The sequence below is a fragment of the Siphateles boraxobius genome, unplaced genomic scaffold (genome assembly GCF_051911475.1).
Source record: "Siphateles boraxobius isolate OS27281-9 unplaced genomic scaffold, OSU_SipBor_1 33, whole genome shotgun sequence".
Taxonomy (NCBI): domain Eukaryota; kingdom Metazoa; phylum Chordata; class Actinopteri; order Cypriniformes; family Leuciscidae; genus Siphateles; species Siphateles boraxobius.
The window spans coordinates 7,523,608-7,550,628 of NW_027508953.1; the positions used below are offsets into that span (position 1 = coordinate 7,523,608).

At 38.7% G+C, this 27,021-nt stretch overlaps 2 protein-coding genes across 3 annotated transcripts; one reads left to right on the forward strand and one right to left on the reverse strand.

Annotated features, from left to right (window-relative positions):
- Positions 1–3,217: 3,217 nt before the first annotated feature.
- On the forward strand, positions 3,218–20,229 carry rcvrn3 (recoverin 3). 2 transcript variants are annotated; one of them, XM_077195317.1, is made up of 4 exons: positions 3,218–3,379; positions 8,150–8,537; positions 13,139–13,250; positions 20,039–20,229. In XM_077195317.1, exons 2-4 carry the CDS (start codon positions 8,157–8,159, stop codon positions 20,119–20,121), a joined length of 576 nt encoding a protein of 191 aa, XP_077051432.1. In that variant the 5' UTR covers positions 3,218–3,379; positions 8,150–8,156; the 3' UTR covers positions 20,122–20,229. The 2 variants fall into 2 exon arrangements, with proteins under 2 accessions (XP_077051432.1, XP_077051431.1); XM_077195316.1 differs by having other exon boundaries at positions 3,220–3,379; positions 8,047–8,537.
- LOC143701741 (germ cell-specific gene 1-like protein) lies at positions 19,934–25,270 on the reverse strand. The gene is made up of 6 exons (XM_077195306.1): positions 24,928–25,270; positions 24,187–24,381; positions 23,015–23,062; positions 22,769–22,927; positions 22,565–22,676; positions 19,934–22,086 (listed from the first exon to the last, which is right to left on the reverse strand). Exons 1-6 carry the CDS (start codon positions 25,121–25,123, stop codon positions 21,687–21,689), a joined length of 1,110 nt encoding a protein of 369 aa, XP_077051421.1. The 5' UTR covers positions 25,124–25,270; the 3' UTR covers positions 19,934–21,686.
- Between the last annotated feature and the right edge of the window lie 1,751 nt (positions 25,271–27,021).

Here is a 27,021-nt window from a genome sequence, read left to right on the forward strand (position 1 = left end):
GGCAAGGTACGGGTCACTATTAAGTGACAAGGTACGGGCACTATTTAAGATTGTGAATTTCTCTGAATTTACAAATTCTTGGAAACATTTAGGATAATGTTAGTACATAATTGAAAAAAATATATAATGTGCAAGTGGTTTTTGGATATTTTGATACAAAATTTATTTTAAGGCAACACATTTTTTAGAGTGTATTAATGCCTAATTTAAAACAATAAAAACGTGATTGTCCATTTAGCACTTTTACTGAAGTTATTGGCTAGCACTTTAAGATTCCATTTAAGATTCCATTAATTAACTTTATTTAACAATGAAAAATGCTTCTAAAATATTTATTAATTTTAGTTATTATTAAGTTCACCATTTACTACTACGTTGTTAGAAGCAAAAGTTGTATTTGTTTATAATTTATTAGACCTGAGCTAACATGAACTAACAATGAAAGCTTAATTTGTATTGTGGAATATTCTTGATCACTTCATTGCGTCATCAGCTGCGCTCAAAGGATCTGCCCTTTATTGTTAAAGTTTGGTTATGTAAGAAATTAATAAATAATAAAGATCTAGCAATATGCCCTGTTGATATGTGTGATATATGAACTTGCAAAGGTGAAGCATAAATTAAAATTATTGTGACAGATGTGAAGGGGGAGGAGAATTTATACGTGTGCAGGTTTCTCGACAAGGAAAGGCTTGTTCAACTTGTCTTGAACCGGCACTGCACCGAGCGGTTTATGACATCAAAGTACCGCGAGAGCGATTCAAAAGCATAAAAAGCCGTCTGCTCTCTAATTGCTCTCGCGGTACTTTGATGTCATAAACCGATCGGTCTGTGCAGCGCCGGTTTAAGTGTAACATTTGCACATTTGGTAAGTACCTATAACTTGAGCTGAAACAACAATAATTTAAATAAAAAAATAAAAAGAAACTTAAAAAAGGGCATCACAAACATATGTTAAATTAATTTAGCAGAGATACAGATCTTTGGGCTTTTTGATTGTTTTAAAACTTTACAGACTCAAATTACATTTTAAAGGCTGCTTTAAAATGAGCAAACTTGGGTTTTAAGTTACTCCATTTAGTTTGATGAATATAAAATTGTCATAACTCCTCTGGAAGCTCCCTCACTCCTTGTTCCTCACCTCAGCGTTGCAGAGAATTGAGATGTCCTCAGGATGGTTGAGATCGATCGGTTTCCAGGATGGAGGACGGAGGACCAAGGAAACGAGGAGGGATATTGATAACTGAGAAGCACCTAGTGTATATTCATTTGGATGTATGGTGGTTATAAAGGGAAATGGTAATGGATACTTGAAAACAATTAGCTGAGAACGTTACATTAAACGAACCAATCAGAACGTGTAAAGAGTTTCATTAACAAATACTGTAACAAATGTATTTTTCATTGTTACTCAATGTTAATTAATGCAATAACTAATGGAACATTATGGTACAGTGTTACCATGGTAAGAAAAATGATCAAACATGTTTTTCCCCTTTTTTTTTGGGTTATAAACCAACAATTTTAAGTTGCAAGACTTTTAACAATTTAAGGCCCGGTTTTACAGACTGGGCTTAGATTAAGCCAGGATTAGGCCTTAGTTCAAATATTTAAGTAGCTTTTAAAAACGTGCCTTAGAAAAAAAAACATTACTGGTGTGCATCTTGAGACAAAACAATGGCAATGACATATTTTAAGATATTACAGTGCAAGTTGCTTTAATTAAAACAGCTCAAACATGCATTTTAGTCTGTGAAACTTGAGTAGCCTAATTGTTATATATTTGCCCATTTAATTTTTGTAAGTAAATAGCAAAAAAAAAAAAAAAAAGAATAGTTTTAAACTGTATTTTTTTATGTTAAGCAGCTATGTTCATTGACTATATTTATGTTCACATTTGTTGAAAAAGTACAATACAGATAGGCATATAGGCATTAGCTATAGATTAGTCACAATTAGGATTCCCAGTGTTAAATCTTGTGACATGCTCAATGGGGAATGTTTACAGTAAATTATGTGGGTTTAATCAAGTACAGGAAGACTTAATATAACTGTATACCAGTCATTAAATGACCTGTGCCCTGAAGCTTGGCATTCCTTTCCCTGGCATGTGTTTTTGTTCTTTCCCTTCTTAAACAACTCCTGTTTATTTCTCTCTTTATATAGAGAGCAATTGTTGAGGGATTGTCTGGTATGGGGACATTATCGTGGGCAGGACAAGGTAGACTATGGACAGTAAGCTGATCAGAACAAGACTGGCAGGATGTATTTATGACCCAGAGAAAATCCAACGCTTTAAAAGGAGCAAAGATAAACTTAGTGTTAGAGAAGGATACAGATTAAAAATAAGGACTGCTTGAATAGAATGTCAAAAGGCAACATTTAAATTGGAGCGTTTTTGAAGCACTTTGGTTTTCTCTTTCTGTTTTAAATTACATAAATCTCCCTTTACGTGACTGCTATCATCTTTCCAATAAATAAATAAAAACCTCAATAAAAAAGGCTTGCCTGGGGCTGTATTCAAGAGAGCAGATATTCAACATTCAAATTGATTAAATTCATTAATCAATTCAGGATAACTGTGACATTTTTTCCCAGTCATCTAAATGGCAAACAGTTCCAGTTTACCTGAATTCACCCCGAAATAAATATATGTTTTTAATCATTAATAATCTAATAATGATGCTTCACATGAGAATTTCAAGTATACATTTTGCTCTTTTTATAGCTGCTTTAAAGTTAATTGTCTTTTTATAACTGCATTAACAGTTTTTATTTCAAAGGTCACTAAAGTTTATCAAGATGCTGTAAATCTGGGCAGCACACCAAGAGGAAAAGACCATCACCACTTAGTTTAATGAGATTTATGAAGATCTGAATGGAAATGGAAATCCCTCTCTCTAGACACTAATAGTTGATCTCATATGCACCCCTTGAGGATATATACTGTAGAAGTACGTTTTGTATTTAAAGATGCCAATCTTAGCAATGGTTTTGTTATAATAAAGCAACCAATACCACCAATAACAAACTACAAAAATCTAAACATAAAACTAAATGTAAAAATCGTTTGTTGTGGCAAACAGTTGGCTGTATAGAACAATATTCATCTCATCAAGGTGTACTTTATTTTAGCCATTTGTCAGAGCCTTTTAGCTGAAACAGAGACTACAATGAATATGGGATTAAAAAGAACAGAACAGAAACTGTGCATTATGAAATGTAAATCTCTTTCTGTCTGAGCCTTGTGCAATCTTGTGTAATTGACTTAACCCAGTATGGAGAGGTAGCCGCCTCATTCAACACAGCCTCATTACTCTCCCACACTCCACCTTGATTAATTGCCCTGTGATTCTTCATCCTTGAACCACAACCACAGGTAAGCATGTTACTTTCATTTATTTATATTTAATTTCATTCACACATATATATTGATTTCTCAGAGTACAATGATACTCAGATCTTGCATATTCTTTGCTGCACATATGTTGCACATATGTGAATCATTATATCACTGCATTAAACACTTACTCCATATAACTTCTTATATCCTCCTGAGTTCATTTATTACAGTGATTTTATATTTATTATTTCTTCATTTATTTGAATGAGCTCTGTGCACAATACATAAAGCTATGGAAGGATCTTATATCAGGCTAAATCTGTAAAATAGTTTAGGCAAAAACGCATGGACTAAACTGTTTTTTGTTTACTGCTAGGACACTTTCATATCTAATTACTTGTATGGCATAAGCACTGACTAAAAAATGTTCAAATATGCACAAAAAAGTCAACCATAATTTGTAAGTTACAATTTGTAAAGTTCTGCAAGCAAAAATAACCATAGGTATGTATAGGCTACGTAGATGCCACATTCGACCGCTCCAGACACGTTGGCGCATCCGCCATTTTGGAAAGGTCAGCGTTTCGCAAGTAACTACTATTTTAATTACTTTATTAAAGTAATATAACTGATTACTTTTGATTCCCTTTCTTAATTTCTAACAAATGTTTTCAACTGTTAATCATTTTCAAACATCTAAACCAGGCAGGGTTCAAATTCAAACAATTTTACAAATTTAAAAATATAACGCTGCAATTTCAAACAAGAGAACCAAAAGCATCAGAATAGCATCGCTTTACTAAACGGCCTTTAAATGGCAGGAGGCATTTACCTTTAAATGGTAATCATTAACAATTTTTATGAGTAACTGTAACTGATTACAGTTACATTTATTTTGTAATTACATTACGTAACTCTGTTACATATGTAAGTTACTACCCAAAACCGGCGAAACTACCGGAAGTAAGCGGGCGCCATAACTGAGCTGTTGCTGGGTAGCGTTGCCAGTGGCGGTTCTAGAGGGGGGGGGTGCAGGGGGGTCCGTGCCCCTGTGACAACAAGTTTGGCCCCCCTTGTGGCCCCCCTAAATGGAGTGTGAAATAATTTTTACAAAACTGTTTTTTGCTATCTTTGTTATCGTTATATGCATATTATTTTTGTATTATTCTATCTTTGTGGATTTGCTTGTTCACGTGACAATTCGCATCACATTCGCGGGAATCGCGGCAGAATAACGTCTGTCTCCTGCACGCGAGAGAGGAGAGAAGGAGAAAGCTGGTCAGTTGCAAGTTCATTCTTTATGTGCGTATCGGGTGTGCGATGTGTATTGTCTATTAAAATATTGTAATACTTGTTTTAACTATGTACGAGGCACTGTGAGCTGACATCGCATTTGTCTCTCGTCCTTTCACTGCTGTGTGCGGTTCATATGTCCCCAAATTAGTTTATGTCTTATATCATATTATGTTCTTATATTAGAATATCAAATCAGCAAGAGTGCTGTTTTCCCGTGCACAATTGCAACTGTGATATTGATGTTATACAACAGTTAAATTAACAATAAGTTAACATGAGTTACATTTTAGACACATTATTGTCAATATTGTTTGTTTTCCCTTTATTTCGCCGACTAGAATTTCAAAATGAAACCGTAGCAGAGTCTCAATGCAACAGACAGCGATGATTTATTGACTGAAATCCGCGTTTTGAAGGAATCACTTGCTCCTTTCCCGAATGAATCAGCCGTTTGAACAAATCGGTTGAATGAATGAATCCCTCAACTCACTTCTGTGACTTTCCGCCGCCTACTGGCGGTTTTAGTTTCATATTTAAAGTACCCTTTAATTAAAACGTTAAAATTAGAAATCATTTCATGTTTAAATATTGATTTTAAAAAAAAATCTCATAGCTTTATTTATGCAATTGTAAATGGAGTGTAAATATATTAATGCCGCTTCTGTGTCACCTCTAGACTGCACTGCAAACATGGATTTTGATTGAATGAATTAATTTGACTGGTAACAGTGGTACTGTATAATTATTGTATAATTAAGTATTATTCTATAAATAAGTATAATTACTGTATAATTTGAATGTTAGTATTTGACATAAAAGGTGATTCATAACTCTAAATAAGTTTAGAAAGAATGTCCATATATAGGTGAAAATGCCCCTGGAAATCGATTTAAGGTGGCAAATTAAATTAATTAAAAATTAATTAAAAAATGAATTTCGGTCCCTGCTGTTAACTGACCACTGCATATAATATTAAAAAATATGAATATCTTTGTGAGTCTGCTGTCAACAACAGGCCTAAACCAGCCATGGCACCAGCACAAAAACACAATCAGTAAAATATCATCTAATTATCAACAAAACATTGAAAATATTGAGATATATTTTTGTCAATATTCCACACCCCTAATGTACGGTATGAATTTTGATTTCTTCAGGTCTTAAAAAGCCTTAATTTTGACTTTAAAAAGTGTGCAGGAACCCTGTAAACGGTTAGACATGGTTACCTAGCAAGTCAGTTATTTTCAGTAAATGAATTAATAAGCTTCTTGGTCCCCATTGCTTTTGCTCTATAGTTCTCACCAAAATGAAGAGAAAGAAGGACATCATGTCAATTACAGTTACTGTGACTAATACTGAATATGTAATGCAAATGTAAAAATATAATGGAAATGCAAATACATTGTTGAATGATTATAAACATGGTATTTTGCCTGTTAATGCCTGCAGTGCAGTGCAGAAAATTATATGACAACAATAACGTCTAAATGTAACTGGCCCCTCTAACAGTACAACTGGCCCCAGCTTGGCCCCCCCAATTGAAATGGTCTAGAACCGCCACTGAGCGTTGCGCCACTGCCTCCTATTGTTTTAGTTGCAACTTGCGTCCACTGGAATAAACAGCCTGCGATTTACGTGTAGAGTGTGCATTATTTGACCAACCCATCCGGAGCTCAGATAATTTTGACCCTCTATCAGTGACCTGTAGTTGGCATTTTGTTGATCATCGGATGCCAGGCGAAGGAGAAAATACTCTTGAATACCTTTAAAAATAGAAGGGGCGCATTGGGGCAGTAACGTTAGTAACATTACTGTTATGTCTGTAGTTAATGTTTGATTTGCTTGACTGTGACAGATTTTTTTTTTAAATAACAAATTAAATTAAATATAATGCCGTTTTTGTTATAATAATAATTATTTAATGACATAAGTAAAAAAAATATATAATAAATATGTAATATAGTGCTCAGCAAAATCTCCTCTCTAGCTATTTTTTCTATTCAATTAACATGCTATGGTCATTAAATGGCTTTCCTGAGCTAAATGTAACGTTATGTGACATAATTGTTTTCCTGCTGTTATATTGACCTCTTTCCATGGTTTAAAACACTAATTGGTCGATATTATGTATACTTTCTAGCTTTAACTTACCCTTGCCTTTTGCAATGTGAAAATTAGATAAATAATGGACACAAATGAAAACCATGCATTCGTTTATTTGATGTCATTCATTATTGTTGCCAAATGGACAGATCTTTTTATAGTTTCCTCGTTAGCTAACGTTAGCCTAGCTAGCTTGCCAAGCTATTTTCATAATTAATCTGTAAAATCGTTTGTACCATCATCTGTGACTGGAGGCCACTGTCTAACATCTTCAACCCAACAAGTCATTCTGCCTGACTGTAGCTGTCATCGAAGGTGGGTTATCAAGGACGTTTGTTTACATACCGGTAACAGCTCAGTAATGGCGTCGCCACAAGATGGCAGCCTACACAGAACGCTCGTCGGATTCGTGTATACTGTGGGAACCTTTTAATGTCATGTGTTAGTTTAGCAAAATCTGCTGAAATCTATTGCAAATATAGATGTTCACAGTCAACTTGCACTCAAATATTCACAAACCGGCTTTGAGCGTTCCAATATGGTAGACCGCTAACGTAGTATGGCGGCCCATAGAAACAGCCACTAATAAGGCTTCTACATCTTAGACATTTTATAAATGTTTATTTAACACCTGACAGGAAGTGTCTAGAGACATGCAGATGAGCAAACACTCTAAAACTACAACTTGCAGATGAGCAAACACTCTAAAATTACATCTTGCAGATATAGATATCAAATAGACATGCTATCAGGGGTGAGGATTTGGGGAGAGAAACGAGAAATTCTTAGTGCATTCCAGTGAATTATTCATGGGATATGTCATAAATTAAAATCGGAGAGCAGACCACAAATGCGAAGTTGGTCGAATACAGCGGAATACAAAGGCAAAAAGAGAAAATAACCAAGAGGAAAAGAATACAGTGACTGAAAATAGCTCTTGTGATAGATATTCTTGTAATACCAGCATGACATTAAAATATCAAGAAGTCATCTTGCTTCACTGTGGGCTTGGAAAAAGTGCGCATCAAGGGCGCATATCGACCGTAAAGGGAGCGCTCAACAGCACCCTTCCGAAACCTAAAGTGACAAATGGGACACCCTACGGTCTCATGGACTTAACAGACACACGTAGGCGGCAGCCATTGTAAGACCGAAAGGGCCTTTATATGCCATATTTTAGGATGTTGTATTTTTGAATGATGTATTATGACATTATGACAAATTTCAAAAAATGTTGGTGTGAAATATGAGCAACACTTGTTCTTGTCAGATTCACTCCTGTACTTTGCTGTGCTAATTTACAGTTTTGACTGGATACCCTGAGTGACTAACATTCCATCTGATCCTTAACAAGGACACAATTACAAGCCTTTGTTAGTGCATCAATTTCCTCTGTATTACTCAAAGGGAAGCCATGGGAAACGCACAGAGTGGAGGGATTCCCAGAGAGATCCTGGATGACCTCAAGCTGACCACCAGGTTCTCCGAAGCTGAGATCACCCAGTGGTACGATAACTTCCAGAAGCAGTGTCCATCAGGTCGCATCACACTACAACAGTTTGAGGAGATCTACGGTAAATTTTTCCCCGACAGTGATGCCAAGGCCTATGCCCAACACGTTTTTCGGTCCTTTGATGCCAATGATGATGGAACCTTAGACTTTCAGGAGTACGTTGTTGCTCTTCACATGACCTCCTCAGGCAAGTCCACCTCGAAGCTGGAGTGGGCTTTCTCACTGTTTGATGTGGACAAGAATGGTTACATCACAAAACCTGAAGTGATTGAACTCAGCCAGGTAAGAAATTGAACAGATTTCACATAAAATGTACAAGAACAGCTGCTGAAGGAGCTGTGTTCTCCATCCTACTGGAGTGGACAAACCAGTATTCCACAGATTGACTCAGTTCCCAAGATCTATCATAGCATATAGTACGAAAAAATATTATGCTTTTCTATTTTCCTGATATTCTTTTTTAGCTTTAAGTGTGTCCATTCTGTACCACTAGCATCACCCAAACAAATGATTTCAAACAGGTTTCCCCATGAACACTCCCTCCATCTGCCATTGGTCAGACAAACAGATAGTCTTCACAGAACAGAACTCCCCCAGGCTTACTGTATGCATTGGTTTAGTCAATGTTAACGCATTGGGCTGGTAATAAGAATAAATAATTTGTATTTATTTCTCTACTAGCCATGCAGTTGGTAGGTAAAAGTACCGTCAGAACAGTAACTTACAGAAAACCTACGATTATGAAATAAATAAAAAATAAATGCCAGACTATTAATTAAATGAAGAGTGATGGAATTTTATGTAGAGATAATTAATGGGCCACTTAAAAATTCCAAAAGTCTTTATGAATACATAAAGATTAAACATTTTTAACGTAAAATCCGTCCACAGTAAAGGTGAATTAATTTTATGGGCGAAATTCAGCCATTACCTTTAAAGTCGGAGCTGATTCGGATTGGCTATCAATGCTTTTTATAGTTTATCATCATGGTTAATCTGTGTCGTGGCTAGAAGTTGTGTTGTGGACTTTGCTATTCTCAGAGTATTAGTATTAACATTAACTTTCTCAGACAGTAAAGGTGCAATCACAATTACCATTGCTCTGTGAAAGTTTGCGGGTGAAATAAGGCCATTTCCGAATTCATGTGATCGGGAGTTTCGATTGGCCGAAAAAAAATCCTAACACAGATTTCACGTTTACCAACAGAAAGTTGATTGATTTGAAAGTGACTTCTGTGTGAACTGTGATTCATATATTGCTACACTATTGACAATGAACAATTGACCTTTTTTGCCTGCCAAATTTCCCCAGTGTGACTGGTGGAGCTGGTAAGTTTGCCTGGTGGGGCGAAACCACACCTAATTCATAAGGAATCACGGCTGAATGAATGCGTCTCAGTCAGGTTGTTTTAACAGTGACGTTTAAACCACAAAGAGCATTTAACATCAAAGCTGACCTAAGATCAGTGATTACAAGCATGGAGTGACATCATCCTTAAGCTCAAGCTCTATAAGAACTCATTGCGGAGGGAGGCAGAAGGATTCAGTGGTGGGTACTGTGTGAGAGATAAGCGCCTCAATGTGCAATCAGGATTTAAGACCAGGGGCACAGGGGGATTCAATGACATGTCATCTCTTAAGCCTTCTTCTCAGAAATGGCCGATCAATTTCCCAGGGAGTAGTGTAGGGTGTTGGACAGAGATGTTGCAGATGAATCAACAGAATAAATGATATCCCTTATTTATGTCATATCATATAGAGACAGTCAACTCTCATTCTAAAATAAAAAGTGTAATATTACATCAAATGTTGTGAATACTAAACATGCATTATTGGGTTGTTGTACGTGAGTACTCATGGTGACAATAGAGTTTCCTTCAAATGCCTGTGCCATTAAACTGCATTGTAAACCCAAAAAAGTTGGCAAAACTCAAAAGATTTGAAGTAATTGAAGGTATTTGAAGTAAGCAGAACAGGCAGATTTTGCTTAAAATTACCATGCAATCTCAAATTAAATATTTTTAGTACTGGAAACTTGGCTATAGATAAAACTAGCTAATTTAGTAAATGCTAATTTCTACTTGGTAACACAATGCTTTAATAGCATTAGCATTGCATATTAAATGCTGAAAGAGTAAAGCTATATAGCCATTTAACATGTACCTGTTCTCAAACCAAGCTCATGCGTCACTCGTCACATGATGGTAACCCTCCAAAAATCACACATAACAGAAACTCTTCTAAAATAGCATAGCAAAACATTAAACATTACTAAATCTCCAACTTAACATTAATCTTGCACATAAATCATTACATAACACTTAATTTTAGCATTTACTTTCCCTTTCGAGTGTCATGGCAATGTCCAATTACTTAAAATGTGTCAGTTTTGTGAACTCAAAAGAAAAAGAATGTTCTAAATGCTCATTAAAGTTAATTTGATTGAACTAATTAGTTTATTTTAATTTGACCAAACTCAAACCAATTAATTATTTTGGGCATTAGGGTTTACAGTATGTTTAATTCAGATAAACAAAAAATTGCCCAGCAAGATTCTTCAAACTTTAGTAGCTTTGCCCTGACAGAAAATTGGTCATAAAAGAAGATGCTCTCGTGATAACGCTGAGAATGTGACATATTTGTGTTGCGTTTTCAGTCGTGTTAAACCCCTATTTTTCGACTGGTTTATTGTGTTGAAACAGATCACCTAAAATAAAAATTCCTTCGTCATTTACTCACATGTCTGTTAGTCAACGTGTATTACTTTCTTTCGTGTGACATGTAGGGAGACAGTTTACACTGTATCACATTCAATAAAAATGAATGTCGACACCAACGTAACATAACATCCTGTGTATTGTAAGTGGGCTCTGCAGTTATGATGTCTGTGGATTTAAATGCTCGAACTCTCTTTTATTTACTCACCCTCAAGTTGTTCCAAACCTGTATGAGTTGCTTTCTTCTGTTGAACACAAAATAAGATATTTAGAAAATGTTGGTAACCAGACAGTTGACATTAGCCAATGACTTCCATAGTCATTTTTTTTCCTATTATGGAAGTCAATATACCTCAACTGTCTGGTTTACCAACATTCTTCAAAATATATATTTTTTGTGTTCAACAAAAGAAAGCAACTCATACAAGTTTGGAACAACTTGAGGATACGTAAATGTAAATAAAAGTAAAATAAGTAAGATAAGTAAAAAAGTAAAAAAGTACATTTTGGGTGAACTATCCCATTAAGTTGGATGGATACTGATTGGTTGCTAATGTTTTAATCATTCACCATCAGGAACAAATCTTTCTGAAAGTGATTCCAATGAAATCATTCCTCTGTGTCCTTATCATTATAGTTGTAATGTGTTGTGGACTTTGCTATATTCTCAAATAATTAGAAAGATTATTTAAACTTTATAGTTATTGTTTTTGGTGTGAGGCCTTACACACAATATTCCAAGTCTTCTGAAGTCATGCAATAGTTTTGTGTGAACAGACCAAAATTTAAATAGTTATTTGCTGAAAATGTTCATATTTCCTTTTTAGCAAAACTCATGTTCTGCATATTGACTTTTTTTACGGTTTGAAAAGTTGCAGACTGATTCATTTAATTGAAAGTCTGCTAATTTCATTTATAATACCTTTTCATGCTGTTGTCATGCAGATTTATATTTTGGGGGTAGAAGTGCACTCCAAATCTTTATCTTGCCAAAGCTTTTAAGTAAGATTGGCACAGCTGGCACCATTTCATCTATTTGCATTGACCTATTGTTAGGTAACTTAAGTTATATTAGGGTGAATCAAATCAACATGCAAACAAATCGCCAAACAAGCAAGTTAAGCTCTAAAGAAGGAGTAAGATATATTTAGCACTCAGGCCAAACAGATAGAGAGCCGAGGGAATGTGAGGAGAAATAAATTTAGCACACAAAATAACAGATTTGGAAATACGCCTTTGTGCGTCATAAGATGTTATCCAAAGAATAGGTCCATGTAATGGCCAACAACAACATCACCAAAAAAAAGAAAAAAACCCTCAAAAGACTGAACAGAAAAAGTCATAGTAATTATTTACGAAAGGAATACTATTACTATTTTACTATTGCTATTTTAGTGACCCTGACTATACTATTGCATAAAGTTGTATAGTATTTTATGGGACTTGACATTTTGCATGTTAATAAACTAATAAACTTTATTCTAATACAGGTTAGGGGTGCAACTAACGATTATTTTGATAATCGATTAATCGGACGATTATTTTTTCGATTAATCGATTAATCGGATAGAAATTAAATTAGATTTTTTTTTTATTATAACTAAATAAAACCGTAAATCAGGGTATTTATGTGTAAAAGTGTACTTTAAAAAGTGCAAAAGCCACACATTGAGTTTTACTAATATCAATATTTGCATTGTTTTTAATTTAACCTATTTCTGCGGTAGCGCTATTTTAATCCATCACTTACGTTGCGAGCGAACTGATTGCGCAACCTGATGCTCGAGACAAAATACAGACATCCCAAGATCCCGGAAGTCCCGGGAGTCTCCCGCATATTGATTGCGGCTCCCTGATGCCCGCGAATTAGTTCAAACTCCCGAAATCTAGAGCGCGCATTCGAGACAGAAGAGACTGCTCCAAACCGTGTAGCGTGCGCGCTCGGCAGAGCGCCTGAGGGAGAGAGACCTTGCGTGTGTGTGCGTACCAGTAAACGCTCCCCGTGACGTAAGCAGACCAACTAATCGATAATGACATTCGTTGACTACGATTTTCATAATCGATTATAATCGATTTTATCGATTAGTTGTTGCAGCCCTAATACAGGTATTCTGTTATTTAATTCAAGCAAGTAACTTAATCCAGCTCTCTCTGATTTCCCATCAGGCCCTTTTCAAACTCATACCCAAAGAGAAGCAGGCAAATCTACCCAGTGATGAAAGCACGCCAGAGAAGAGAGCAGAGAAACTCTGGGCCATCTTTGACAAAAAAGACAATGGTAAGAAAACTAAAGATGGTCTGTTCTTAGTTATGGAAGCTTGTTACTGCCATGGAATAAAAAATAAAAAAGGTAATTGTGACTTTTTATTTCACAATTCGTTTACCCTGTCTACTGGTTTCACAAACAAAGCTTAAGCCTAATGCATGTTTGAGCTGTTTTAACTGAACGCAACTTGCACTGGTTTAACAAAAAATATTTCAGTGCCATTGTTTTGTCTCAAGATGCAGTTGTGTTTTTTTCTAAGGAACATTTATAAAAGCTACTTAGATGTCCTTATTAAACTAAGGCCTAGGCTAATCCTGGCTTAATCTAAGCCCTGTGTCAGGGATGTCTGATGGAAGGACCCAAGAGCGATAGCAGATAAATAATGTCTTTAATATAACCAAGGGATGTGCCACGTAGGGCTAGCAACAGAAAGTCTCTTAATTAATATAGAAACAACAGAGAAGAAAACCATGGGCTGGGCTGGCAGGTCCCGGAGAGACAACGAAGGAGATGAGAAGAGCCTCAGCAACAGCAGTAAGGAAATCCGGTAAGGCACCCGTCTCTTGTCTTCAACAGCAGGATAACTGGGCAGAGTATAACTTAAGCGAACCTACAGTCAGAGAAGCCAGCAGATCAGGGCGCACCAAACAGGCCTAGACTGGATAAGATAATCAGGAGATCGATCAGACACGTACGTAATCATTGGAAATAATCTGGCAAAGGAGAGGTGGAAAATGGAGTCAAGAAGTAGGAAAACTTAGAGATAGCAGATGAAAGGGAATGAATGCAATAACGATAATTGATGAGAGACGGCTGGCAGAGAAAGAAGAGTGTAATAGTAAATGGGTGTTTCTGAACGGAGGGTGTGTCTGTGTGTGTGAATGAAAGATGATAGCGTGTGTGACCAGCAGAGGGAGGCAGAGAAAGAAAGGAGAATACCAGGATCATGACAGTACCCCCTCCTCAACGAGCACCTCCTGGCGCTTCCGAGGGTGGAGACTGACGGGAGCGGTAGAAGTCATCAATTAGCGAGCGGTCCAGGACGTCCCGGGAGGGGATCCAGGTTCTCTTCTCAGGACCGTATCCCTCCCAATCGACCAGGAATTGATGACCGCGGGCCCGAGGACGGACATCCAATAGCCTGCGAACTCTATAGACAGGAGAACCCTCAACGCGAATAGGAAGAGACGTAGGACGAGTGGGGGCACTGGATGTATACGTCGGAGATTGGGAGGTAGTTTAAGCCTGATAGTGGCAGGACTCACGACCTTAGAAACTCGAAAAGTTCCAATGAATTTGGGGGCCAATTTGCGAGAAATGGATTGTATTGGGAGGTTAAGGGTGAAGAGCCACACTCTCTGACCCCAAACATACCTAGGGCTCTTAGCGCGGTGTCTATTAGCAGCTCGACGAGTGAGAGAACGAGAATGACATAAAGCTGATCTCACCCTTCTCCATGTGCATCTACAGCGTTGAATAAAGGCCTTGGCCGACGGGACACTAGAATTGGAGTCTTGGGACGGAAAGAACGGCGGTTGTTACACAAGACAGCAATGGAAAGGAGATAGGCCAGTGGCAGCGGACGGAGCGGAATTGTGCGCGTATTCAGCCCAAGGGAGATGTTCAGTCCAAGACGAAGGGTTGCGGAATGCAAGACTGCACAAAATGCGCCCAATAATCTGATTGGCGCGCTCGGCCTGACCATTAGTTTGCGGGTGAAAACCGGAGGAGAGACTAGGAGACGCACCGATTAGTCGACAAAACTCTTTCCAGAATTGAGAAGTGAATTGGGGTCCCCTGTCAGAAACGATATCAGAGGGAAGACCGTGAATCTTGAAGACATGATCAACGACAGTCTGTGCAGTCTCTTTGGCGGAGGGGAGCTTAGGAAGGGGGATAAAATGAGCGGCTTTGGAAAAACGGTCAACGACCGTGAGGATAACAGTATTTCCCCCCGAGGGGGGAAGTCCTGTTATAAAATCGAGCGCGATATGGGACCACGGACGGGACGGTATAGGAAGCGGGCGGAGAAGACCAGCGGGAGGTGAATTACTGGGTTTGGTCTGAGCGCAGACAGAGCAAGACGCAATGAATCGACGGATATCACATTCGCAGGTGGGCCACCAAAACCTCTGGCGGATAGCTGCAAGCGTTCCTCTGAATCCAGGATGAGCAAAAAGCTTAGAGGAATGTTCCCATTGCAGAACGGCAGAGCGCGCAGTGATGGGCACAAACAACAAGTTCCTGGGACACTGGCGGGGAACGGTGACAAGGGAAAGAGCACGTTTGACTAGTCGTTCGATTCCCCAGATGGATGTGCCGAGGACACATCCCTGAGGAAGGATCTCTTCCTTGACAGGGACCTCCTCGTGGGAAACGAACTGACGAGAAAGCGCGTCGGGTTTGACATTCTTCGAACCAGGGCGATAAGAAATGGTAAAATTGAAACGACCGAAAAATAACGCCCAAATAGCTTGACGGGCGTTAAGACGCTTAGCAGATCGGATGTATTCAAGGTTTCTGTGATCGGTCCAGACAATGAAAGGAACGGAGGAGCCCTCTAGCCAGTGATGCAACTCGCCCTAAGCTAAACGAATAGCCAACAGTTCGCGGTTGCCAACGTCGTAATTGCGTTCAGACGGAGTGAGGCGGTGAGAAAAATAAGCGCACGGATGGACCTTGCCGTCAGTGGAAAGGCGTTGGGAGAGAATGGCCCCGAACACCTACCTCTGACGCGTCCACTTCAACGATGAATTGGTAGGAGGTATCAGGAGTACTCAGAATGGGAGCGGAAGTAAATAAAGACTTGAGATGATCAAAGGCTGTCTCAGCAGCCCGAGACCATTCAAAACGAGACTTTACGGAGGTGAGCGCAGTAAGGGGCTCGGCTACCTGACTAAAATTGCGGATAAACCGCTGGTAAAAATTAGCGAACCCAAGGAAACGCTGAAGAGCGACGCGAGAGTCAGGCACCGGCCACCCGGTGACAGCCTGAACCTTAGTGGGGTCCATGCTGATCCCCTCCGCCGAAATGGCTAAACCGAGATACGTGACAGACTGGGCGTGAAACATGCACTTCTCTGCTTTTACAAACAAACGATTCTCTAGAAGTCGTTGGAGAACCCGACGAACGTACTGGATGTGCACCTGGAGAGAGGGGGAGAAAATCTAAATATCATCCAAGTAAACGAAAACAAATATATTAAGCATATCTCTCAAAACGTCATTTACCAGGGCTTGGAACACGGCGGGGGCGTTGACCAAACCGAACGGAAGGACCCGGTATTCAAAGTGCCCAAGGGGAGTATTAAACGCAGTTTTCCACTCGTCACCCTCCTTAATGCGCACCAAATGATACACATTGCGTAAAATCCAGCTTTGTGAAAATCTTTGCACGCTGCAGAATCTCGAAAGCGGAAGACATAAGGGGAAGCGGATAGCGATTCTTTACTGTTATGTCATTCAGCCCACGATAGTCAATGCAAGGACGCAAAGAACCATCCTTTGTGTTCACAAAGAAGAATCCAGCGCCGCCGGGAGAGGAGGACGAGACAATAGTACCGGCCGCTAAGGATTCAGAGAGATATTTCTCAAGGGCTTCGTGTTCTAGGGCAGATAAAGAATATAACCTTCCACGCGGGGGGTCGTGCCAGGAAGGAGGTCGATACAGCAGTCATAGGGTCTATGGGGAGGGAGAGAAGTGGCCCGGGAACGACTGAAGACCGCCCGCAAATCATGGTACTCCTCTGGCACCCCAGACAAATCACCTGGATCCTCCTGAAACACAGAAACAGAAGAAACAGGGGGAACAGCAGACACTAAACACTTAACATGACATGATAACTTCCATGAAAGAATAGATCCCCTGGACCAATCTATCTGAGGATTGTGGTCCACAAGCCAAGTATGGCCCAACACAACAGGTGTATAGGGGGAACGAAAAATCAACAACGAAATTGTCTCTCTGTGATTTCCAGAGACAGTAAAACTCACCGGTATGGTAGCTCGGTGAACCTTCTCGAGGATACTGCCATCGAGAGCGAAAACAGAAGTGGGCTCTTTTAAATCAATTAAAGGAATGCCCTGTATCCATAAAACTTCCCTCAGCTCCCGAGTCGATTAGGGCTTGACAGGAAACGGAGGAGCCTGGCCAGTGGAGAGCAGAAGATAAAGTAGTGCGGGTTCTGAGTGGAGGGACAAGGGCAGTAGCGCTAGCCATTAACCCTCTCTCTACTGGCGAGCGTTGGCTTTTAGTTGACATGTCGACACATAGTGACCAGCCGACCCGCAGTAAAGGCAGAGTCGATGAGATTCGGCGTTCGCGTTCAGCGGCAGAAATGCGAATCCCTCCCAGCTGCATAGGCTCTGTCCCAGCGCTCGCGGAGGAGGAAATAGTAGTAGCGGGGAGCGGAGAGAGGAGAACAGACTCCATACTGCGAGCTCGGCGCCGGAGCTCGAATCGCTTGTCGATGCGAATGGCCAGGTCGATCAAAGCGTCGAGACGAGCAGGAAGTTCCCGGGAAAGTACCTCGTCCTTGATGTCTGCATTGAGTCCCTCCAAAAAACAAGCAACTTGGTCGGGTTCGTTCCATCCGCAGGAAGTAGCCAGGGTGTGGAACTCAATAGCAAAGTCGGGAACCGAACGTCTACCTTGACAAAGAGACGAGAGGAGACGAGAAGCCTCTGTTCCATGAGCGGAGCGGTCAAAAACTCGGGTCATCTCTTCCTTAAACAGCGAATACCGGTTTAAACAGTCCGACTCGGCGTTCCAAACCACCGTGCCCCATTCACGTGCGTGCCCTCCCGGTGAGCAAGGAGATAATATAGGCGATCCGGGCTCGATCCTGGGAGTAAGTGACTGGTTGAAGAGAAAACACCACCTCACATTGAGTCAAAAAGGAGCTATATTCTGAAGGCTCACCGGGATAACAGGGCGGATTGTTAACCCTGGACTCATGAACGTCTTGAGACCTGGGTGGAGGATCAACCTGAAGGTGGTGTATCTGCTCAGAGAGGTTGGTCATCCGAGCCGCCAAAGTATCCACTGCGTGTCTGGTAGTGGACAGTTCCTCCTCATGACGGCCCAGCATGGCTCCTTGAAGCTCGATCGCCGTCTGAATGGGGTTTTCCATCGCTGGGTCCATGATGGCCAGATTATAGGAAATCCGATAAGGTACCCGTCTCTTGTCTTCAACAGCAGGATAACTGGGCAGAGTATAACTTAAGCGAACTTACAGTCAGAGAAGCCAGCAGATCAGGGCGCACCAAACAAAACTAGACAGGATAAGATAATCAGGAGATCGATCAGACATGTACATAATCATTGGTAATAATCTGGCAAAGGATAAGTGGAAAATGGAGACAAGAAGTAGGACAACTAATCAGAGGAAAAGAGATAGCAGGTGAGAGGGAATGAATGCAATAACGATAATTGATGAGAGACGACTGGCAGAGAAGAAAGAGTGTAATAGTAAATGGTTGTGTCTGAACGGAGGGTGTGTGTGTGTGTGTGTGTGTGTGTGTGTGTGTGTGTGTGTGTGTGTGTGTGTGTGTGTGTGTGTGTGTGTGTGTGTGTGTGTGTGTGTGGCCTGGTAAACCCTACATTATGGGGACAAAATGTCCCCATAAGGATGGCAATATCTGAAATCCTTGTTCGTGTGGGGACATTTTTTCGTCCCCATGAGGAAAACAGCTTATAAATCATACTAAGTGATGTTTTTTGAAAATGTAAAAATGCAGAAAGTTTTCTGTGATGGGTAGGTTTAGGGGTAGGGTTAGTGTAAGGGAATAGAATATACAGTTTGTACAGTATAAAAATCATTATGTCTATGGAAAGTCCCCATAAAATATGGAAACACTACATGTGTGTGTGTGTGTGTGTGTGTGTGTGTGTGTGTGTGTGTGTGTGTGTGTGTGTGTGTGTGTGTGTGTGTGTGTGTGTGTGTGTGTGTGTGTGTGTGTGTGTGTGTGTGAATGAAAGATGATATCGTGTGTGACCAGCAGAGGGAGACAGAGAGAGGAAGGAGAATACCAGGATCATGACACCTTGTCTGTAAAACCAGGCACACGTCACAATTTGGACTTCATAACGAACAATTGCGAGTCTATATCTTACAACTCTGAGAAAAAAAAGTCAGAACTGCCAGACATAAACTCACAATTGCGAGAAAAAAAAAATCAGAATTGGGAGTTTATATCTCACAATTCTATTTTCATATTTCTAAGAAAAATGCAGAACTGTGAGATAGAAACTCTAAATTGCGAGGAAACAAAAGTCAGGATAATAAGCTTATTTTGTCACAATTACCTTTTTTAATGACTTTTTTCTCAGAATTGTGAGACATAAACTTAGTTAAACACTGCAAAAAATTATATGATCAATAAGTTGACCACAAATGTTTCACATTGCTTTAACTCGCCAAAATAAGTAAAGCTATAGCAATTTCAACTTTTTAAAAAAGTTATACAAGATTCATAAAAAAATGTAAAGGCAGTTTAATGTAATTTAATTTTGAAATGACCTAAACATCCACGTTGATTGTACTTAATTTAAGGCAGCACATTTTTTTTTTTTTTTACAGTGAAGGCCTAAAGTCCAATTTGCGAGATATAGTTTGAATAAAATTGTAATTCGGAGAAAAAAGTCTGAATTTTGACATCTGCGAGAGAAAAAACTGTGAGACAAAAAGTCACAATTTTCTATTTTATTTTTATTTTTTATATTTCATGGCGGAAACAAGCTTCCATTGATATTAGCATACAGACAACTTTACATAGCAAATTCTCTCTCACACATGCAGAGCGAATCGCAGAGGGGGAGTTCATCCACGCCGTCCAAGATAGCGAGATTGCACTACGGCTCATTCAGTATGACCATAAATGATCCAACATAATCATGATCACGCAAACGGAAGTTTTCTCATGCTTGACTTCATGTGCATTTGTTGTACATTAAATGTGCTCATTAAAGATTCACCATCCTTAATTTGTATCACCATTGTGTTCTGCTAGTTTTTTCTATTAAGCAATAGATATCTGTTTAAAAGAAAAAATAGTGCATTCCATTTTGACCGTAATATCTAAGTTAACGGTATACTGTATTTGATTTCTTTCATGCATTTGATGAATTAGTGGTTTGTAGGTACGCCGCTTTGTTTAATCACATACCTTATTCAGCAATTCTAATATACTTTTTTAGATTGTAGTTTGGAGGTTCATGTTCAGTTGCTGTTTTTTAGTGTCCAGTGGGGTTTCAAAATGTGTTGGGATTGAAACCGATGTGAAATTGTTGAAGTTGTTTGATTATTCTCTCACATTAAGATATGGTGTCATTGCTTTTTATTTTTATTTCATCCAAACAAGATTTACATGGTTTATTTTTGCACTATATTACACTGTAATATTATTATTGCATTACAGTGGTGTAAAGATGACATATCACAAGTATTCTCTTTTTTAAGACAGCTAACATGATTTGATTTGAATATTCTTTGGCCAGGGTTGGAACTTTTTTTAAATTACAACAAATGCAATTTTGTGTCTGCTTTTACCACAATATGCATGCGGTATAATAAAATATTCTAACCATTGAGACAACATTCTATTTAGAAAAAAACATAAGAAAAAGCATTTCTCCTCTCTTGTCCTCTGTGACTTTGATTTTCTGTCGTAGCGTTTCTCATTCTCTCCATCTCTCACTTGATCTCTGTCGTAGCATTTCTCAATCTCTCCATCTCTCATTTGAATTCTGTCTCTTACTGGGGAGATTATTCACATAATCTTCTGTCCAGCTTTTGAAAGCATCTGTCTAAAGCTGCTGGGATTCCTGTGTTTGTTGTAATCTGTCCATCACTCCATCTTGTTGCATATTCAGATGAAAAAAACCCCAAAATAAAATGAAGTAAAGAATGGTTGTACAGATTGACATAAGATAGAGAGACAGATGTAATCCGAATGAGCCTCCCAGACATAACTGAAAGCACAAATGTTCTTAGAATTCCTGAAGCGAAAACTCTCGATCTGAATCGATGAGTGAACAAACTATTGAAGAAAGATTTATGGAGCGAAGAGGACAAGAGGACATTTAACACGGGGTCCCACTCTTGTGTGGAATTGTAAGGACTTAAATGGCATTTAATGCTTGATTTAAAGTCCAAAATGACTTCCAAAAAGCATCTCCAGTATTTTGAGAAAAGAATAAAAGGATAAGAACCTTGACGTGTGTTTATTCGGAATATGAACACAGGAATGTTTCAATAGCTGCAATACATGTAAACGTCTTTTTCAGAATAAAGGCTTAACCAAAGTATGGATCTTAATTCGAAAATGATATGCATGTAAACTTGGTCACTGGTGCTGCCAATGATGAAGGACTTCCTGCAGTTTAGTTGGGCGTTCTTCTGTGCGAATGTCCCTTATATCAGAGCCAGACCTTATTATCATGTCTCCTCAGCACATTTCATCATTCCCTTCCCTCTCTAATGCATCTTCCATCTCATCCATTTCTCTCTCGCAGTCCTCGCATCCCTCTCTCCCGCACCCCCTCACCAGTACCAGTCCGTGAGGACTTTTCGCCCCCACCATACCCCCACCAGACCCTTCCTCCCTGGGGGTCCACACAGTGTCGATAAACGCACCCTTCTGGCTTTGCTGAACCAGTTGGCTGACCGAGTAGAGGCTCCCACCACTGGTCATGATGACCTCATCATAGGGCGGCGCGTGGCTGGCGGCACGGGCCTCCTCCAGACGGATCCGGGCACGGTGCCTCATCTCGATCAGAGTTTTGGTGTAAGAGTTCAGGGTGAATACGGCTGCTGCCATGCAACAGCTGAAGGAGATCCAAGCCATGCTGTGGAGGAGCACCAAAGGAGACATAACTGTGAAATAAGGAGTCAAATCTTGTTTTTTTTTTAAATGATGATTTGCAACTTAAAGTTCAAAAGTTTGGTAAGATTTTATTTTATATTTTTGAAGGAAGTCTCTTATGCTCCCCTTGGTTGCATTATTTGATCAAAAATACAGTAAAAACTATTGTGATCATGATCCTTCAGAAATATTTGAATATACTGATTTGGTGCTCATGTGACATTTCTTATTAATAATTATATAATTAATATAATAACATACATATAAATATAATTGAACCTTTAAAAAACTTTCAGTTTATCTCCCGGTTTAAATAATATAATGAGTCCCAGATTTTCAATGTCATCTCAGACTTTTGGAGCCCACTGTATATTGCAGGTATTTGATAGAAAAAGAAAAGAAAAGCACAGTAATAAAGGGAAGCAAATAAAAGTATGGACAAGAGAAAGATGGAGACTTACGCAAACGACCAGCCGTAGTCCCAGGTCTGTGGTCTCCAGTCTTTGGGCCCGATGCTGACAGTCATCTGGAATACTGTTGTATACATCATATGTGCCACCATTCCCATCAGACCTAAAATGTAGACAAGATATAGTTGTCCCTGTTTGTCTCTGTTGCATACTGATTAAGAACCATATTTTTCACCAAAGCTCTCAGAAACTCACCAGATAGCACAGTGCACATGGCAGCAAAAGCATTAATCTTGAGCGCATACATTTCCTTATTCAGACACAGGAGCAGCAGTTCCACCCACATCAGAAGGAAGCCCATCGCCAGGAGGCTGATGTATGCAAACTCGGATATGACTGAGAGCCACAGAACTCCTACAGCATATGACACAAAAAAAATGTTTAGCTATTTCATGAACATTTTAAGAGTTTTTCTACATGTACAGCTCATAAATCTCTCACCTTGTGTTTCTCCAGGGGTCAATTCAATAAAGCTCCGACATTTCTCACCTGTGAAGAATAAGCACAGTCTTTGCCAATTGTTTCTTGGTGAATCTATCTATCTATCTATCTATCTATCTATCTATCTATCTATCTATCTATCTATCTATCTATCTATCTATCTATCCATTTACCTATCTGTCTATCCGTCAGTCCATCCATCATCTATCTATCTATCTATCTATCTATCTATCTATCTATCTATCTATCTATCTATCTATCTATCTATCTATCTATCTATCTATCTATCTATCTATCATCTATCTATCTATCTATCTATCTATCTATCTATCTATCTATCTATCTATCCATTTACCTATCTGTCCGTCCGTCAGTCCATCTATCTATCTATCTATCTATCTATCTATCTATCTATCTATCTATCTATCTATCTATCTATCTATCTATCTATCTATCTATCCATTTACCTATCTGTCCGTCCGTCAGTCCATCTATCTATCTATCTATCTATCTATCTATCTATCTATCTATCTGTGTAACTATCCGTCCGTCCGTCAGTCCATCCATCCATCTATCTGTTTACCTATCTGTCCATCGGTTCGTCAGTCCATCCTTCCATCCATCCATCCATCCATCCATCCATCCATCCATCCATCCACCCATCCATCCATCCATCCATCCATCCATCTATCTATCTATCTATCTATCTATCTATCTATCTATCTATCTATCTATCTATCTATCTATCTATTATGTAACTTTAGAAACTTGTAGCCGTGTCCTCTGAGTTGTGTAAGACTGACTTGTTGAAGCAGATGTTGAGAACTGGGGTGACCCCATGTCAGATAAATGAGAGGAAAGAAATGGCACAACAGGAAACAGATGTTCAAAGGGACTGAATCTGGACATTAGTATCAAGAACAGCTTTGACAGATGGCCGCATGACAGTTGTTTTAGGTGTTAATTGTGTTTTAGTCATTTTCTTTGGACTCAAGAAACTCCATTAATTGGAATTTTGTATGAAGAACATTCCAAGGCTCCATCCAGCCAAAAAGAAGAAAAGTTATTTTGTCAGTAAAAGTGAATTTTTATGTTTTGTTGCTTAATAACTTTTTCTTTAAAAATGTACATGTATCAAAAAGAAGCACAGAAGCATAAACCCTCACAAGCACCTTCATTGTGTTTCTCACAGGACAACCAGAAGCCAGTGTGAAAGTAGCGTAACATGTATTTGTCTTCCCCAGTCTCCCAGATGTAGTGGACTGCATTTGCCAGATTTTTGGCTCTCATTCGGTCCAGTTCCTCCTTCTGCTTTGGGGACATTGTCACATTGGAATCTGGTTTCTTAGGGTCTGCTGTTGGGACCTCTGAGGAAAGAGAGAGAATTTAACTCCATGAAAAAACAATGGAATAAAAAGAGACTGACCGTTTCAAATCTATTCTGTTCTATTATACACACATACCATCATTTTTGCTATTGACTAGAAATGTGCAATGATACAGACGGCCATGTTTTCAATGTTGTCCAGGATCCCTCTTGCATGTAAATAATTCAGTGTTCACCTAATATGAAGGAAAACCTTCGTTTTGAATCGACATCAATAACATTTAGATGTAGTGATAATCTCCCTCAGTGTAAGTGGGGTTAAAATCTATTCGATTTGTAGAGGTTGTTTGACACACTACAGAAAGTACTGACCTCTAAATCTCTGATTTTTACAGTTTGAAAATGCAATAGGTTATTTTCAGGAGAGTAGTTTTATGAAAAAACACATCTATATATAGTATGTAAACATAGGAGACTGCACTCTATGCGCTTCTTAGCAATGCCATGCCAGTCAAGTGCTTTATGCAATGACTATAGGACTGGGATCTTATTTGCAAACAGTTTTCCGGTGTAGACACATCCTTACCAGTTGTGTAAGGCTGGCTGTTGTTCTGTCCGCAGTTCTTCATTTTCACAGGCGACAGACAGAGAGGTTTGACCACTTTATGTGTGCCCTCGCACCAGTATGAGGTGCAGAAGGCCAGCACAGAGAGCGCTAGGGCCAGAGAGGTCAGCGAAAGAGACAGCAAGGACCGACTCCTGCGAGACATATACTCCAACATGGTGGAAGGATACAGATAGTACCTGATACAGCAGATAACAAAGAAAAGACAACTTTCAGGCTCTAAGAAAGAAGCTTTGTGTGCGTATCCACCTACAGATGAAATTAGAGTTGAGGAGATGGAAAGAAAAGAGTGGTGGAAATGTGGGCAGTGGTGTATGGGAAAGATTACTTAGAAGAAATGATTGAGCGCGCAGGCCAATGTCAAAAGTCAGAGAGGAGGAGTTTACATGAGCGAGGGAAACCAATAGAAATGGAAGATGCAGAATTAAAGGTCAGTGGAAGTGAGATGATGAGCAGAGGATTTAAAGAGAGAGAAAGGAAAGGAAATGAGACATATGTGAAGAAGTGAAAACACTTGCCAATGCCTTTCTTAGGATTCCATATAAAAGAGTCAATATTTTACAGCTGGTGAAATCCAGAAATGTTCCCTCAGTCCACGACCAACAAATATGGCCAATATGTCCTCAAAGGACCCAAAGTCAAAGGAGATGAAGCTGACAATGAAAAATCTTCATGCTGAATGTGTCTCTTGGATATGTTTTTTTGTTTGTTGTTGTTGTTCAATCAAGAATGACCTTGTTCTTCTCTTTGTTCTTGCCCATCTCTCCCACCTGGCCTCTTTCTTGGAGAGATTAAAAATTTCTGAGTATTTCGTACTTATTCCATGTCTTAATCCCCATCGTCTATTTCTTTGTAATCCTTCGTGATCTTGGTTAATCTAAAAGGTACATCTGTCTATCCTGGTCCATCCAGAGCCCCATGAAACACCTACATCCACAGACCAGAGAGATTAAGCGTTATGTATTATGACGTCTTCAGTATTCTGAAATATTTAGATCTGTGTAAATATAGATCTGTTCATGTAAAATATAAAATATCAATTGATTATTCACATTGTTTTACCGTTATAAATAACAATCATATATATATATATATATATATATATATATATATATATATATATATATATATATATATATATACACTGTAAAAAGTTGCTGCCTTAAATGTTTAAGTACAATCAACTTGGATGTTTAGGTAATTTTAACTTAAATTACATTAAACTACAAAAGAATTGTTAAATCGTGTACAACTTGTATAAAAAAGTTGAAAATGTGTTAAATAATTTTGATGAGTTAAAAGGCAATGTAAAACATATGTCGTCAACTTAATTGATCATAAAAAAAATATATATATATATATGGACAAACTTTCAACACAGATATATATTTAAATGCTTATGATCACACGAAGAATGAATAGAATTACATCAACACAATCACGATATACTTGCAGGGATATATATGCAGTGAAACTGGTAATATAATATTAACAAACAATTCCATGGCAAAAAAAAGCCAATTAAATAAAATTTTAATTAAATCTTTTTCTTTTCTCATTTTTAAAAAAGTATAGGCAACATTTATTTCCAAAAGAAATGTTGATCACAAGCGCAGAAAAAAAGAAATAAAACCCACCTCAGCCAGTGTGCATCTGTCTCTGTAGTTTCACTTTTATTATCTCACTGTCTCTTCTCTTTTATTCATTCTCAACCTCAAGTGTATGTTCATGACAAACCCACCCAGATTTCACTTAATCCGCCCAAGTCCATCTGTTCCTTCGATTCTGCCTCTTTCTATAGTTCCATTTAAATCTCTCTCTCTTTGCCCACAACCAGGTTACATTCATCTCCTCCATGTAAGACTGTTGAATTAAATGATTCTCTTTAGATGTTCACAGTGTCAAGTCCTCCCAAGCACATGTATTTTGTTTATTATATAATCTTAAGAGCTTTTCAGACTGCATTGTATCTTCATGGACTGCATTTAAAACCAAGCCATGTAACTACAGTGGTGTCGGGAAATTCTTTATTTCTCTTCTTTCATCAGTTAAGGA